Source organism: Phoenix dactylifera, chromosome 13 (assembly GCF_051530095.1).
Source record: "Phoenix dactylifera cultivar Ajwa chromosome 13, Ajwa_hap1_PhDact_Kaust_v1.1, whole genome shotgun sequence".
Lineage (NCBI taxonomy): Eukaryota > Viridiplantae > Streptophyta > Magnoliopsida > Arecales > Arecaceae > Phoenix > Phoenix dactylifera.
Genome location: NC_143202.1, coordinates 28,135,533 through 28,153,298, shown reverse-complemented (window position 1 = coordinate 28,153,298; position 17,766 = coordinate 28,135,533). Strand labels below are relative to the sequence as shown.

The 17,766-nt window shown below is 39.0% G+C and overlaps 1 protein-coding gene across 1 annotated transcript in view; it reads right to left on the bottom strand.

Annotated features, from left to right (window-relative positions):
- Positions 1-7,092: 7,092 nt before the first annotated feature.
- Positions 7,093-17,766, bottom strand: part of LOC103703065 (1,4-alpha-glucan-branching enzyme 1, chloroplastic/amyloplastic) — a 28,382-nt gene continuing 17,708 nt past the window's right edge. The window contains exons 12-22 of the mRNA XM_088709938.2: positions 17,161-17,290; positions 16,946-17,056; positions 16,380-16,508; positions 14,009-14,112; positions 12,995-13,139; positions 11,465-11,612; positions 11,274-11,374; positions 10,269-10,346; positions 8,217-8,372; positions 7,648-7,722; positions 7,093-7,555 (exon numbers count right to left, since the gene is read on the bottom strand). Of these exons, the coding sequence (XP_088566064.2) occupies positions 7,469-7,555; positions 7,648-7,722; positions 8,217-8,372; positions 10,269-10,346; positions 11,274-11,374; positions 11,465-11,612; positions 12,995-13,139; positions 14,009-14,112; positions 16,380-16,508; positions 16,946-17,056; positions 17,161-17,290 (1,264 nt within the window). The 3' untranslated portion in view covers positions 7,093-7,468. The remainder of the gene's footprint in view (positions 7,556-7,647; positions 7,723-8,216; positions 8,373-10,268; positions 10,347-11,273; positions 11,375-11,464; positions 11,613-12,994; positions 13,140-14,008; positions 14,113-16,379; positions 16,509-16,945; positions 17,057-17,160; positions 17,291-17,766) is intronic.

Here is a 17,766-nt window from a genome sequence, read left to right as displayed (position 1 = left end):
GTGGCCAGACTGGACATAGAGCTGTTGAGTGTCGTCAGACACGGCCTAGTATTGGAGCATGTTTCGGGTGTGGTCAGCAGGGCCACCGGATAGCTGAGTGCCCTCAGACTCAGACTGTTTCTGGAGTTTGCTTCGGGTGTGGTCAGCCGGGGCACAGGATTTCCAGTTGTCCTCGTACTAGATCTGCGCAGAGGCCACCGAGTTCTGTAGCTCCTCAACGACAGACTTCCTTCACTCCAGTACAGGCTACCCAGTCAGCTGTCCCCAGGCAGCAAAGGGGAGGAGGATCTCGTACCCAGGGACGAGTTTATGCACTGACCCAGCAGGATGCTCAGGCATCCAACACTGTAGTGACAGGTACACTGTTGGTATCTTCCACTTATGCTTATGTGTTATTTGATTCTGATGCTACGCATTCTTTTATCTCATCTTCATATATGCATAAGTGCGATTTACACTACTCTTCCTTAGAGAGGAAATTATGCATTAGTACTCCAGCTGGGGGTACGATGACAGTTAGTCAGATCTGCATTTCCTGCCCAGTACTAGTTGAGGGTAGAGATTTGAGAGCTAATTTGATTGTTATGAATCTGCATGATTTTGATGTAATCTTGGGTATGGATTGGTTGGCTGCATGCCACGCTACCATAGACTGTTTTCTGAAGAGGGTGACCTTCCGGATCCCGGATATTGATGAGTTCAGTTTTATGGGTGATGACTGGGGTGTCTCTTCCAAGGTAGTGTCTGCTATGCATGGCATAAGATCTCTTAGAAAGGAGTTTCCCATCTTTATGGCCACAATTGCAGATTCTGGACAGTCTAAACAGAGAATTGAGGATATACCAGTAGTCAGTGAGTACCCTGATGTCTTTCCTGATGATCTGCCAGGCTTACCTCCTGATAGAGATGTCGAGTTTGCTATTGATATTATCCCTGGTACTGCACCTTTGTCTAAAGCTCCTTATAGAATGGCCCCTGCTAAACTAAAGGAGCTGAAGGACCAATTACAGGAGCTATTGGATCTAGGTTTCATTCGACCTAGTGTCTCTCCTTTGGGTGCTCCAGTATTATTTGTCAGAAAGAAAGATGGTAGCATGAGATTGTGTATTGATTACCGGGAAATCAATAAAGTGACTATTAAGAATAGGTACCCTCTACCCCGGATTGATGATTTATTTGACCAGCTTCAGGGTGCTCAAGTATTTTCCAAGATTGATCTTCGATCTGGATATCATCAGCTGAGGATAAAGGAGTCTGACATAGCCAAGACTGCCTTCCGTACCAGATATGGACACTATGAGTTTCTTGTGATGCCTTTTGGTTTGACTAATGCACCAGCAGCATTTATGGACCTGATGAACAGAGTGTTTAAGCCTTTTCTGGATAAATTTGTGATAGTATTTATTGATGATATTCTGATATATTCAAGGAGTCAGGCAGAGCATGAGCACCACTTAAAGATTGTTTTGGAGACTCTGAGGCAGAATCAGTTGTATGGTAAATTAAAGAAATGTGAATTTTGGTTGGACAGGGTGATGTTTTTGGGGCATGTTATCTCTAAGGATTATGATCTATCTATCCATTATCATCCTGGGAAGGCAAATGTGGTAGCGGATGCTCTAAGTAGAAAATCTTCAGGAAATGTTGCAGCTTTGATTACTACCCAGAGAAATATCCTGGAGGATCTGAGGAGGGCAGAAATAGAGGTATATCTGCAGGATGCTACCTTGAAGTTGGCAAACTTGCGAGTCCAGCCTACACTCATTGACAGAATTAAGACAGCGCAAGTGGATGACTCTCGGCTTCAGAAGATCAAGAAAGATGTTGAGTCTGAATCTCAGCCTGATTTTCATATACATGAGGATGGCTCATTGAGGTTCATTGGCAGAGTTTGTGTTCCAGATGATCCTAGTCTGAAGAAGGAAATTATGGAGGAGGCTCACAGTACGGGATATACAGTGCATCCTGGTAGTACAAAAATGTATAGGAATCTGAAAGTTGTGTTCTGGTGGAACAATATGAAGAGAGAGATTGTCCAGTTTGTATCTCAATGCTTAACTTGTCAGTAAGTTAAGATTGAGCATTAGAGACCAGCTGGTATGCTTCAGCCCCTACCGATCCTAGAGTGGAAGTGGGAGCATATCACTATGGATTTTGTGTCAGGGTTACCTCGTACCCTCAGAGGTAATGATTTAGTCTGGGTGATTGTAGACAGATTAACCAAATCAGCACATTTCCTAGCATTTAAGACTGGGATGACACTAGAGAGATTTGCAGAGTTGTACATTGAGCAGATCGTGCGGCTGCATGGAGTTCCAATATCTATAGTGTCTGACAGAGACTCCCGATTTGTGGCTCATTTCTGGGGCAGTTTGCACAAAGCTTTGGGAACCACTCTTAGCTTCAGTACAGCTTTTCATCCACAGACAGATGGGCAGTCCGAGAGGACCATTCAAATTCTAGAGGATATGCTGAGAGCCTGTTCTATTGAAATATGAGAGGTTCTTGGGATCATCATTTGTCGTTGGTAGAGTTTGCTTATAACAATAGCTACCAGGCAAGTATTCAGATGGCTCCTTATGAGGCATTGTATGGTAGGAAGTGTAGATCACCTATCTGTTGGGATGATGTGGGGGAGAGAAAAATTCTGGGTCCAGAGATTATTCAGCAGACAGTGGAGAAGGTTCAGCTGATCAGAGAACGACTTCGGGCAGCTCAAAGCAGACAGAATAGTTATGCTGATATCAGGAGGCGGGATCTGGAATTCCAAATCGGAGATCATGTTTTTCTCATAATGTCCCCTTCTAAAGGGGTAATGCGATTTGGAGTTCGGGGTAAGCTCAGCCCGAGATATGTGGGACCATTCGAGATTCTCGAGAGAGTTGGAGCTGTTGCATATAAGCTGGCACTTCCACCTGCCTTATCGGGGGTTCATTCTGTTTTTCATGTCTCTATGTTGAGGAGGTATATTGCTGATCCCAGTCATGTGATTGAAGTGGCACCTTTGCAGCTCCGCGCAGATCTTTCTTATGTTGAGCAGCCTATCCGTATAGTGGATAGGAAGGACCAAGTTTTGAGGAGGCGCACGATTTCTTATGTAAAGGTGCAGTGGAGCAATCACAGTGAGAGAGAAGCTACTTGGGAGCTGGAGGAGGAGATGAGAGAGAAGTTTCCTGCCTTGTTCTCGGATTGAGGTATGTTTTAATTTCGAGGACGAATTTTTTTTTTTAGTTGGTTAGAGTGTGAAGACTTGGAATTGGGCCCGTTCTAGGGCCCAACAAACTGAAGTCGGCAAGGAGTGCGACTTCAGCTGGGTCATCGTGGGGGTGACCACGATGACCACGCCGGCCGAATGGCCAGCGAAATCACCGCACCACCCCCCTCTTCCCTCTCTCCCTCTCTCCCTCTCTCCCTCTCTCTCTCTCCCTTTCTCTCTTCTCTGAGAGCCCCAATCCTTTTCCATTTCATTTTTTTTTCCTCCTCATTTTTCCCTCTTCTAGAGACGGTCGCCGGAGCCGTAGTCGTCGCCGGAGCCGCCATCGCCGTCGGGGATTCATCGTCGACGACCGGAGGTGAGGAAGACAACCATCTATTTGTTTTTTTTGGAATTAAAGCGGGGGAGGATTGAGTGATGTTACCGGTTGCACTTCCCCTGTTTCGGGGAAGATTTGTGACATCCGGCCGGCCGACGGTGGCCGGCCGGGGTCAATCCGACCGAAATGGGTTCGGCCGGAGGTGGCGAACGGGGGCCGGGCTTCCCAGCCCCGAGCTCCCTCTCCTTCCTCCCTTTCTTCCTCTCCTTCTTCTCTTCTTCTTCTCGTCCTTCCGCCGCCTGTGACAGCAGAGTGGCCGGCGGCGGCTGGCCGAGTGCCGCCGCCGAGGGCCACGGTCGGCCGCCGAGGGCCGACCGGAACCACCAGCCACCCTCCTCCCTTCTCCTTCTTCTTCTTCTTCTTCTTCTTCTTCTTCTTCTTCTTCTCTTCCTTCTTCTTCTTCTTCTCTTTCTTTTTCTTCTTCTTTATTCGGCCTGGGTTTGTCCTTGCTTTGATTTCCGTGCCTCAAGTGGGGATCAGACCATGAACTGGTTTAGATTATGAACCGATTCCACCTAATCATTGTATTGGGTTTGATCTGGATTTGAGTGAATAGGTTTGGGTTATGGTTTGGATCTGAGTCAGAAATTGGGGTTAGTCTGACTTGAGTGTAATCTGGTTCGTCAAGATTTAATCTAATCTGGTCTGATCAGACCTGGTTTGGGTTGGGCTAGGGACCTGTTTTTGGGCTGAGTTGGGCCTGATTAGATCTGTGGGCTGGGTTGGTTTGGGCCCGAGATCTGATCTGGACCTGTAATCTAGTTTGGTTCAGTTGGGCCTAATCTGTGTTGGGCCACAATTGGTTTTGGGTTAAAGGATTCTGATTTTTGGGATTTAGTCTATTTATTCTTAGGGTCTATGCTTGATTTTGGGGACCCATTCTTGGATCTTTGAACTTAGAAATTTAAGGAGTTGGAATTAGTTTAAATTATGTTTCTAAATTAATTAAATAATTAATATTTATGTTTAACCAGGGGTTCGTGATATCTGTGGCAGGAATTTTTAAGCGAACCCAGGTAGGTGACCTATTGCTTTAAAGTAGAATTTTAACATGTATCTTGCATATGTTGATTTATTGATTTATTATTGGCATTATTGTTAGATTTAGAATTAAATATTTAATTTCATAAATTGTTATGTGCTTTACTGTTGGGAGTATGATTATGACTTTGATATAGAAAGTTGATTTATTGATTTTTAAAATCCGCGTGACTATAGTCTAGGCCCCACCAATGGGATGATACGTTGGCCCTGTCGACTTGTACTGAGGAACTAGTTCCGACACCGCGACCACCGGTGATAGAATAGTGGCGGCACAGGGGTGCATTTTGCTCTTCGGAGCGGCTCAGTGGAGCGTGAGTTTGGCACCAGGGGGTGCGGCACAGTGGTGCGTTGGCTCAGTGGAGCGGCTCTTCGGAGAGTTGTATTGGCACTTCGGTGTAACCATGCCACTGGGTGATGTGGCCGTAGTCATGCGGTTGAGTTATTTTGAGTCTCGGATCGAGTTTACGGATTATCGTGTGGATTTTTGGATTCATGAGTTTAGTTGCTTTTTATATGCATGACGACATGTTATATGATGACTTTACTGCATTATGTTGCCTACTGAGCTGTTAGCTCACTCCTACTATTTACATTTTTTACAAGTGATGATATGTGACTATGGGGATTACGGGGTGGAGTGATCATGATGTAGTTAGCTAGTGGATATTGACTTTCTCTTTTGACTTATGTATATATGGACATTTGATTTGAAAACTGAAATTTATTTTTAATTAGTTATTGATAGTTGATCTGATTTATCGGCCTTGCGTGCCTGCGGGGTCCGCCCTGTAGGTGCGCGGCCTCTACTCGCGCCCCGGGCCCCGGGTTTGGGGCGTGACAACTAATGTTTGCTATGGTAAACCTGCCAACCAGAGTCTGCTCTTCGCGAAGTTTTCTGGATCGCAAGAAGCAGAAAGTCTTTGGAAATACTTTGCTGGTAACAACCATGGTAGGCAAGAATTTATGCAGATTACTGCTAACAATAGCAGAAGTGAGAGAGGAGGAAAAGCTTGTGGTCAGAAGTTGAGGAGCTTCTGGATGGTTTACATGGCAGTTTTAGAAGACTTGGATAAACTTGACCCGGAAACCAAGAAAATATGCATAGTTAAGAGCTTGAAGGATATTGAAGCCATTGCAGACGCCCCACTGATTGCAGGTTCGCTTATTGATCACTGTAGAATCTAGGTAACTGGTTACTGGTTAGATTATGTTTTGTTTAGGAATGGTATGTTGAAATCATCGTAGTACTTCATAGTTGCATGACATTGTGTCGTGTAGCACTGCCCTTTTTTACGCTGTTGGCTCTAGTGATACGAGTTCTTTGCTGACGAATTTCTAGCTGTCATGTTATAGTGTTTAATTAGCTTCATTGCTTATCTTTTCGAGTAGTAATTTCATCGTTTGTCATCACCGTATATTAGAGTGTAGACAGGAGGGGTGTACTTTAGACTGTTAAAATGCTGGTATTGCAGAGGAAACAGGCGAGCAGAATAAGGGTAGCCTTTTCCCTGGTAATGTATTAATGCATCTGGTTTTAAGGTCTCCAGTTTCAACCTTGTCATCCAGGGAGGCTCGTTGGTATTTATCAAGTTTCATAGCCTGAGTTTCCCTTTAAGCGAATTGCCCAGTCTCAATTAACTTGTAGTTTGACATGAATTCTGTTCTTAAGGCTTATGATTTGTTTCTTAAATTTTTACGAAATACCTAAGAATGCCCATTCGGCATCCTGTCCAACGTTGGGCATGGCAGCCAGCGGCTCGTACCATTAAAGCGGCAAGGCCTTTCAGTTGGGCTGTACGGGCCGAGCTTAGCTGAAGAGTCCCAGAGACTTGACTCATCAACCTCCGAAACCCAGGTCGGCCCAAACGTAAGCAGGCCTATTTTTATTTCATTCTTACGTTTTTTTGTTTTTATTATTCTTTCCGGTCGGACCCAGGAGCATTTAGTGATCATTCCTCTGACGCCGGCCAGGCCTAAAAGCAAACGGTATCTTGGGCCAGGCCTAAAAGCAAACGGTATCTTGGGCCAGGCCGAAACCGCCCTCGATATCCTGGCCTGGGCGAAACCTGGCTCGCGGGCACCCTACTTTCCAGAATTAAACAGACAAGGCAGAGAAGCGCGGGTGAGCCGGTTGGTTTACGTTACCCGTCCGTTCAGGTTCTCAAACCTTGCAGTTTAACCACTTCAACTTTCACTGGATTTGAAGGTGTTTGAACTTTTCAGAGGAGGTTTAAGGCGTTCGTTTTTCTGTTCAATATATATAATAACTTGGCATGCATCAAATCACACGTGGCTTAGATTTTCTGCACAATCATCCAAATTACTAGTATGCCACCAATTTTCAGAAAATTACTAGTATGCCACCAAGTTTTTCGAAAAATTACTGGCTGCCATAATTTCAGTATTTAATCTACCATGCATCATCTGTTTACCATCATGGTTTTCCTGCCCCTCATAATTTGAACGGATAATTTATTCATAAATAATATAAAAAAGTAGACAGATGCGCATGAAAGGTTCCATGGATTTGGACCAAAAACGTGGGTAAGAGAACGTACATAATGCCACGGCATTTGCAGACAGTAATCGGAAAAGGATAGAAGCCATCTGTTGAATGAGCTGGCAGGTCACCCGTGATACTTCGTTCCAAGAAAAGATTAATGATCGAATCATTCTTGCTTGCGGAACCTTGACGGCTTGACCATAAATTTTTTCAGCAGCATCAGCTGCAATGCATACTCTTACCGCCTTCATGATGCTTTGAGATGGCACAAACCATATGATTCTCATGCAGCTTTTCTTACAGTACTAAATGACTTCACAATGTAAAATCAGTCCTCAGATTGAGCATACACGACAGCTGTTCTACTTGGGGCATACACCAAGAAGGAACGGGGCCTATTATCATATGGACCTTCCTGCAAAGAGCACCAGAGAAAATGGTGAAACATAATCTCAAGGCAACAACAACCGATGACATTAAAAGAAAGAACCTAGAGCAAATTCTTACAATGCTGAAGAACTCTGCAGTGCGATCAATTCGATTGAATCCACCAAAAGGTATACCATCAGAATCTAAAACCACCTGAAACCAAAAAGAGAATTTAATGTTCTCTCTCCTCTCTCACACGTGCGCGGACAGGCGCACATACTACATAAATATCATCTTCTGTTGGGTGGGGGTTGGCGGGGAACCTATCTATTTCAGTGCAGGTCTTTGTTACACGAATATATTTGGCATTAGGCTCGGTTGACTGGCAAGCTCTTCCTAAGAGCTTGCCCTTGGAGGAAGTCTAGGGTTTAAATCCTAGGTATTGCACAAAAAAAAAAGAAGAACATACGTGGCATTACTGTAGAGTGTATTCAACCCCACTATCCCAGGTTTCACTAGGTATAAAAGCTTCAAGGATACATTAGCATATATTCTTTATACTCTCAATAATAAGCTGCAATTTGTTCATGTACTAAAAAATGATAGTACCTAGATTGCCTGAAGGTAAAGAGAGAATCATTACACTGTGACTAGCTAGAGAATATTTCAGATTAAAAGCAGCTATCTCATAGAGAAGAGATACAGACCTTGTATTTTCCAGGCTTTAAGCAACCAACTTGGTAGTCAACATAGCTATTAGTCCAATGGAAATTGAAAACAAATACTAAATCTCCTCTCTCAAAAACAATCATCCTATCCCCTTCATCTTTTCGCGATATATATTGATGCTCTGATGCCATGAACTGCAAGAAAATAGAAACTTAACATTCATATTTACCAAAAGCATCATGTCAATAAAATTTTCTTGCATTTATTACCAGAATAGAACCAAGCAGTGAGTAAAAGTGAATTTTATATTTCAGTGATGAGTGGTTGAGGCCAAATGTTCTGATGATGAACATCAATGACTAAATGTCAACGAAAATGCACTACCAAATAGGATATCCTAGAAACTAAGAACAAGGACTACAAAACCGAGCGGAACCACTCGGTGGGCATATATTGTTGAACTGGGCTGGTACGCTGGTTTGGTATGGATACTGGTATTGGTGTGTCATGGTTCGAACCAAGGGGAATTGCTCGATTACGCTTAGTATTGACTTGTATCACCTGGTTCAGGCTGTACCATGATAAGTAGCAAGAGAAAAGAGGCTGAAAGTTGTCTTAATGTGAGGTGTGTATCACACGGAACCAACAACTTACCGGTATCATGGTATGCTGAACCAGCCTGTATCGGCTAGTTTAGCACGTACTGTACCGGTCCGTTTTAGCCGTGGAAAACGGTACATAGCCCGTGCCAACAGAACCCAGCCCGAGCCAAAGAAAAAGAGGAGAGAGCGAGCAAGGGAGGGAGGGAGAAGAGGCCTCCGCTGCCATCGAAAGGCCAACGGAGGCTGCAGAAAAGAATTTGGAGTTTTTAAGTGAAATCAGCAAGCGAGTCACCAACCTCACTTAAAAAATCCCTTTTTTTTTTTCTGGCGGCAAAGGCCTTTCCTCCCTTCCTCCCCCGCTCGCTCTCTCTTTCACCTCCTCTTCTCTGGCTCCGGCTCTCGGTACAAACCCGGTACCGAAACGGTACCGAGAACGATGAACCGGTCCGGTAGGCCACTGGTACGCCTATCGGTACCGGTTTGAAATACCTTGACTGGTATGGTACCCGATTCCGAGATTGCGGACATTCCATAAAAAAGACCAAATTAAGGGCAATTTGAATATTTAATTGATGAAACATTGTTCAAAATGTTGCTTTTAAACAGATTGTAACCAAAGGGTGATTTGCACATCTGTAATGTTTAAAAACGAATTCTCCTTGTTTTTCCAATGATATGTTTACAAAAATAGAGGTCTACTTGCTCTGCATGTCTGTTGATCACTCATGCTTAAATTTCTCTTTGAACCAAATTGCATATCAAGAAATTTTTACTTCCGCTTGTGTTTAGAACCACAATGAGGTTATCAAGTGTTTGGTAAGTATGGTTTCGGTTCTTACATTTGAAGTATCCATTGTCCTTGTCTTTGAAGTTTCCTCATTATTGTACCTTAAGGTTGTGGTCTCAGTCCCGTTGTTTTCAAAATTCACTAATTTTGTACGAGAATATCTAATGTTACCATTAACTAATTTTAATTTAAGGCATCTAGTGAAATCAACCAGCATATGTTCAAATATCAAACACTTAATTTTGGCTTCAGTTGTTTGTTAGTTTTAATGGATCTAACTCTAATTTCAGCTGTTTCAGTAGAAAGAAAGGACTAAGTCAGCAAAGTACATTAGACATTATTATAAAGTATATAAACTGTTTTAAACCTTTTGATGTTTGCTGGTTTTGCAATGAAAGAACAAGGAATTAGTTCTTAAAAAATAACATTGAAAAAAGCCACACTAAGTGGAAATCCAAATTCAATTCTAGTTTTGGATGGGATTTTTGTCTAATGGAAATGTCCCAGATTTGATTTCAGAGTTCCAAGCAAAACTTCCAACGATAAATCTCATGACAACCAACACTAAAGAATGGAGAAGGGGAAAACAGACCCATTTTGTAATATCTAACAGTAAGCCCATGATCTCAGAGAATCATTGAAAAGTCCTTTTACATTAAAAGTATAAACATGTTACGCAATGAATGCTAAGTAATACTCACACCATATTTCTCTTCAAGATGCTGCATTGCTTGATCAAATTCCTGCATTCCATGATACCTGAGATAATCTGCATCTCCCTGATATTAAAAAGCAATATTCATAAGGCAACTATTTGGTATGTATCTCACCAAAGAAAGGTGAAAATCATCAGTCAGCTTCAAGAAAATGCAAACATATAATTTCATGAACATGCAGACTGATGGCTTCAGAGCCAATTCTTTAACAATCTTTGCAATGCATATCATAAGCATAAACAGAATAAACAGAATGCAGATCAAATGATTCTGGTTAAACATCTTCTTTCAAGTTAGAGTTAACAAAATTTTTTAAGCCTAGTAGCTACTTGTCTGTTTGGAATTATGTTTCAAGAGATATTTGTCTGTTATAATTGGTTCCTCTAAATTTATATGCAATATTATTGTGTTTGCATGTTTTTTGTTTCACATCATCTAAATTTATACTTATAGACACTGAACCAGGGAAATTAATATGCAATGATGTACAGAGAAATCTGCTTATAATGTATGCAATTATCAAAAAGTGAAAACTTCAAAAAGGCATCTTTGGCATGGTCCATGGGTTGAAGAAGTGTATGCGTATAAAAGGTCTAATCTGACATCAAAGGGCATGTGATATAGTCCTTAAATGGGACTCATTATTCCTATCTGTGATAGCTTAATGTAATAAGCAATTGTTTTATGGCTAGCTTTGAAATACAATGTGAATCAGAGCTGAACTTGCTCATACATGTATCAAAATGTCTCAACCCAATTCCTTGCAATGAACTGTTTGTCAACAAAATGATCGTAACTGATTTGGCCAAGAGAAATAAACACTTTTACTTTTTCGTAATGCTTTTAATTTCAATATTTGCTACTTCACTGTTCCTGATGCCATCTGTTATTATCTGATTGGTTGTAACAAAATAATCTACCATAAACCAAACAATATAATAAACAAGATAATCTTTTTTTCATAAGAGCAAGATCATCCTTCAAACTTACTAGATCAAACATGCGGCGGCATTTGTCAAAGCTATAATTGTTCCCTGGTATGACCATTCCATTCGAAAGATGCTGGTCGCCTCTAGGAAAATCTATCCATTCTGTGACATGGGAAAGTATGAAGAGAAAATCACATCAGAAGCCTTCAAATATAGAGTTCTAGTCATGTAAATAAAGTGACATATCCTTACCTGGATGCCCAAATTCATTTCCCATAAAATTAAGATATCCTTCTCCACCTAAGCCCATTGTGATTAGTCTAATCATCTTGTGTAGAGCTATTCCACGATCTATCCGAGGAGTTGATTGTCTATCAAGAGCCATAAAGTCATACATATCCTGCACAATTAAAGCAGGACAATCAGTATATGAAACATACTTCATCAATCAAAAAAAAATAAAATCAGACATGTATCCACTAACGCAATATGAAAAGAACCGATGCACCATTTTGCTTTGACACTAATTAGAAACTGTACATACCATATTAAAATTCTCCAAGATAAATTTCTAATTTGACAGTAATTAACAAGTGTCACATCAGGGTTATGAACTTATTTAGTAAGTAACGTACTTTTATGTTACTTGGATTCCTTTACCTGGTTGAGGTATTAGTCCACTTCAAAATTCTTCAATGAGTTTTGGTTTTACAAGAAAGTATTCACAAAACTCGAAAAAAAACCATAACTCAAGAATTTTATAATGTTTTGTTCTTCTGCAACCTCTAGCATTGTTTATTTTAAAAACATATTGAGGATTTTTTTTAATTCAAAAGCACTAGTGATAAGTTGACTGATAGACAACAAAAACTTAGGATCCACATGTTTTTTAAATTTTTGTAAGTTTAGAGAATCAACTAACTCTACATGCTTGTTCTATGGGTTAGCTATGACATTCATGGATTTTTCCCCTGTTCATATGTTATGTCACTTAATTATTATTAACTGAAAAAGAAACCAACACTTTATTTACTTGATGATTCCTAGATGATCAGAAAAGACAATTCACATGCTTTACTAGCATAATTCTACCATTTGGAGTTTAAAAATTAAGAGACCATGTAAAATTATCTGACACGAACAGCTGATGGTGATCCAAGCAACACATTGAAAACTTACCTTTTCCTATAATATGAATTCTGGAACATGTTAAAAAGGCGATGAGACTAGAACATGTGAATTCTGGATGCCAAATATGTGCAATTCCACACAAAAAAAAAGGCGAACTTGGATTCTCTCTCTCTCTCTCTCTCTCTCTCTCTCTGTGTGTGTGTGGGTGTGTGAAGTGTCAAATACTTGGGGAAACACCTCCCAAGATTTAAACACAATCTCCCTCTGGAGGAGGCATGCAAGTGCTGGTCTATAGCCAATTTGCAAATGGCAATCTTTCACTAACCATCTTTCGGTTAAGCTGCAGTAATTCAGTCAGTAAATAAGAATGTTCTTCATCACCAACAATCTCTACAGACGAGAAGATCATAGATAAACTTGTAATAACAGGAACAGAGCATTCAGAAGTGTGCACTCAAAACTAACTGGAGTCGCTTATTCTCAGATGCAAGCAACTTCAGTTGCATCGCATCTTCAGTAACTAGCAAATATGGATGCCAGAAATCAATGACAAAAATGGACATCATTCTTAATATTGTTATTATAAAAGGATTGATAAACTCCATGACTCAACTGATGCAAAGATACTGCTAAAGTGAGTATTAGGAAAACCTTGTCCATTAGCCAGAATGCAATAGTCTTGTCACCAACAAGAGCTTGATCATGGCTTTCGGCATAAACAACACATTTCTCTAACCATCTCCTATTTGTGAGAGTGTGAACAATATCTACCATTTTCCAATCCTCATCCTTTAACCTGTATCAAATATCGAGAAAAAGAAAATTTAGTTTTTTTAGCCATCAATGTGACGATAGAACTCATGGAACTCTTAGCCTTACAAGTCAATTGATTTTGTGCACAGCTAGTCACCTCATATATCGCAGAATCATTAACACGATTCTCATATAATGAAGTTGCTTGATTATTGGTCAGACATATCGAGCGATTTTGAATAATAATAGAAAACCATAACGTAAATGCTGAACGAATGTAGATGATATATCATTGGTGGATAAAATTTATTTTTTGTCAGGATGGTGCTTTATAGCAAGACATAAAAATAAGTAACCATTAGCGTTGAGCGAGTATATCATTGGCAGCTAAAATTTATTTTTGTCAGCTATTTCTGTTACACATTTAGCATGCAGGAGGATTTTGAAACCTAGAATAATCCGAAATTGCGATATGCACAATTACTGATAAGTAAAACACCAATCATTAATTGTTGTTATGTAACATCCCTTATGCCTTCTTTCCAGTAGGCTAAGTTCTTAATTACATGTCATTATTCTTTTCTTAATTATGAACCAATCTTCTCATCCGTCGACAATGTAGAACAAACAGGGACAGGTGAGTGGAGACTTATCATTGAAGCAAAATGTGTATTAGACAATATCTACCATCAAGTCATCTATACCATGTAACATAATAAATGCAACACAAGCAAGGTGCACACAATTCCAATAAACTTCCACAGCTCGTCATACTCTTGGCAATTTCTCAATGATTAAGATGTATACACCTATGGATTTTCTGTTATCAAGTGCGTGTAAATTTAACTTGAAATGGCTGCAATGATCTGAAAAACAATAACAATAAAATAAAAATTTCCAGATAGCACTTACTCGAGAAGTTCAATCCATTTATCAGCAATAGCCATATGAAGGCGATAATCAAATCCTACACCACCATCATGAAGAGGGATGCAGAATGTTGGCATTCCACTGACCTGTACAAATATCAAGACATATAATGTCAATATAAGTTTATGCAATGACAAGGGAAGGATCAAGTATGGACCATAAAAAAATAAACTATAATCAGCAATACTTGAATCACAAAGAGTCTAAGTACCATGCAGATATGCATTACATGAACAGCACAGATCAAAATAAATGTTATATTACACATTGATTAGTGCAAAATAATTGCCACTATCACTTGTACAAACCTCTTTAGAACTCGGACCATGCATACCAACCACAAAGACTCATTTTTTTTAGATACGTAAAACTGGGTAACAACCAAAAGCAACTAACAGCTTGCATTGAAGATATTGTTCATTGCACAATAAATGTTGTACCTTGTCCCAGCATTGTAGTAAAATTTCAAATAGTTCAAAGTAATGATAGGCGTAATATTAAGTTTGTGTGAAGTGAACAACAGCAGTATATGTATAAAAATAAGTGCACATTCTTATTCTTCTTCTATTTAACGAGTTGGTATATCATATTATGCATGGTCCCATTATTCTGGAATGCATGGTTTAGTCTTGCTCATGTATAGCATCATATGATAAGGGCTGACACTGAGCCTGGGCCATTAGGAAGTTGGATCAGGTACAAGCCCTTTGGTCTTAATACTTCAGGTGTTCTAAGGCCTGAATATGTTATCTTTCAATCTGTGTATTCTTGGCCCAACGCAAGCCCACCCTGAAGCCTGAAACGATAAAAGTAAATAATATATAGTAACATTATCTCACATCCCAGCCCAAATCCAACTTGACCTATGATTTGGTGCACCAACAAGCCAAACAGATCACAGTCATATTTTTTTTCTTCCTGAGCACCATTTTTTATCACCATCCTTTAAAATAAGATTATTGTTAAACTATGATATATCACATCCTAAAATGACTTTTATTCTTTAAATTAGAATAATATCATTGATTCGAGGTTTTTTCGCCTTAAGCATACTTAATAAACAAAGAAAAACTTCCAAGAATTCAGTCTTCCAGCAAATTATTGTAGAAAACTAATACCATATTTAATTCTATAACAACATGCAAAACAAAAAAAATACTGCATTTCACTGCTCCTTATTGTAGACAAATGTAATGAAAGTTGAAACACATGAGCCACCTATAAGTAGAATACGGAATATTGCTACAACTATTACTTAGCGCATTTTAAGTTCTGTAAGCAATTCCTTCAAGAAAGATTTTAAATATTAGATCATTAAAACAACAACATCCAACCTATTAAAAAATGAGTTAATTGTACTCCCATGAAATGAAGAAGCATTGGATTTAACAATGAAAATCCAATCTGAATATTAGTAGCATTAAAGTTGCCGCTTGGCTGGCATCCTTCAAAAAAAATTTTAAATATTAGATCATTAAAACAACAACATCCAACCTATTAAAAAATGAGTTAATTGTACTCCCGTGCAATGAAGAAGCATTGGATTTAACAATGAAAATCCAATCTGATTATTAGTGCATTAAAGTTGCCACTCGGCTGGCATTGTACACCTGAGATCTGAGAATATATGGTAATTAGAAAATGGAAGGGCTATACCATTAGGAATAAATCCCCATCCTGTAGCCACAATGCTTTATTCAGGTCAAGCACATGTCTAACTCTCTGAGTATAATGAAAGTACAAGATGCTATCAGTGATAAACTAGGAAAAACAATAGATGCCTAGAAATTTCTACCTAGGATGCCATGCAGCAATTGATCTCTTACTGCCACTTCCAAAGACCTCCACCTTTATAATTCAAGTTTCTTATGTTGCTACAAGCCCATAAGTATTATTTTTATCAAAATTAACCTAAATTCAGTATTAAAAATGGATCTTCTATTTCATCATTAAATATGCAACAAAGTAAAATATGCAATAAACAAGCAGACTTCCTATAAGCTCAATTAAATGTGATATTACTTTATCCAGGTGTTCTGACACATAAACAATATACAAGCAGAAACACATAAACAATATACAAGCAGAAACACATAAACAATATTACCATGCATGCATTACTAAACTTATGCACATAATACCTTATACCTCCAGCAATTTAAAGTTAATGTGCTTATTGTGTTGGCATAATTATAAAGTTAGATAGGAACTAAGATACTGATTGCAATAATGCAAGATTTAAGACTTAACAACCACCACATGGACAAAATTCATATCAAACCCAATAAAATATATAATGCACAGGAAGGGTATTGAAACAGAAAAGAAAGAAAGAAAAATAATCCCTACTTACATCTTCACCAATGGTGACAGCCTCAGGATAAAGCCCATGAATCATATCATTTACCAGCATCAGATAGACCACTGCATCCATGTCAGTTGCATATCCAAAGTACTCATTGTAATTCCCAGTAAACGCTACCTGGAAGAAAATAACTTAAACACTCACAAGGGCAAAAACAAAAAAAAACAAAAACCAATACTGTCATCTATATTTAATACTCATTCAGGTAGTGACAATAACTAAATCTGTCTCACTTTAGTTTTAAATTCATTATCAAGAAAGAAGATGCTTTCGACCTAGAAGATTAGATTGAAGAAAAACTATTTGGTGTTAAAAATACAAGTGCCAATAAATAGAATATAAACAAGTATAAATATACATGCACAATTATAAAAAGAATATAAATTAAAGAAGATGCTTTTGATCTAGGAGATTAAATTAAAGAAAAACTCTTTTGTGTTAAAAATACAATAAATAGAAAACTGTACATACAGAGAGAGAGGGAGGGAGGGAGGGAGGGAGGGAGGGAGGGAGAGGAACTTAAGGAGTCAACAATGCAACTGAAATTTGCTTACTTGTAGCCCATGGTGAGTATACATCATTGAGGTTACACCATCAAATCTGAAACCATCAAACTTGTACTCCTCTAGCCACCATCTTGCATTTGAAAGTAGAAACCTTAGCACCTAAAGGGGCAAAAGAAATTGATAATAATCTATGATTAAAACACCAAACAGAAACATATAAACAAATATAGTATACAACTAAGAATTGTAACTTTGATCCTTACTTCCCAACTTCCATAATTGAAAAGGCGAGAATCCCACATCCAATGATAACCTCGTGAACCAGTATGGAAGTAATGTGTCTCAGTTCCATCAAACTGATTTAACCCATCCAGGACATTGTTCGATGCATGGCTGGATATAGAGCACAGCGAGTAACAAAATCAACTAATATACATATATGCAAATAAAAGAGTCATTTCTTTGAGGACAAAAAAAAAAGAGGTTATGTACAAGATAAATGAAGCAGGAAGATATGAATGAACACAAACACTATCCATGGTATATAAACATACATAAATACATGCATACGCACATACATACATACATACATAGATATACACATGTATTTATGTATGTATGTGTATATTATTCCTCCCTTCAACCCATTCCCTAAAGAGAGTTAAACCTTCTAACCTATGAGTTTGTCATCAAATCTTTGCACTACAAGATCCTTGTCATATTTAAGCAGGTTCCCGAACTACCAAGAAACTGGCTCAAGCACTTGATGTCAAAATGCAATTGCATATAAATATACGGCTTTTCAAATAAAAGAGAAATTTTCAAAGATGTTAAATAATACATTTGAATAGATATGCATTGCAGTAGCA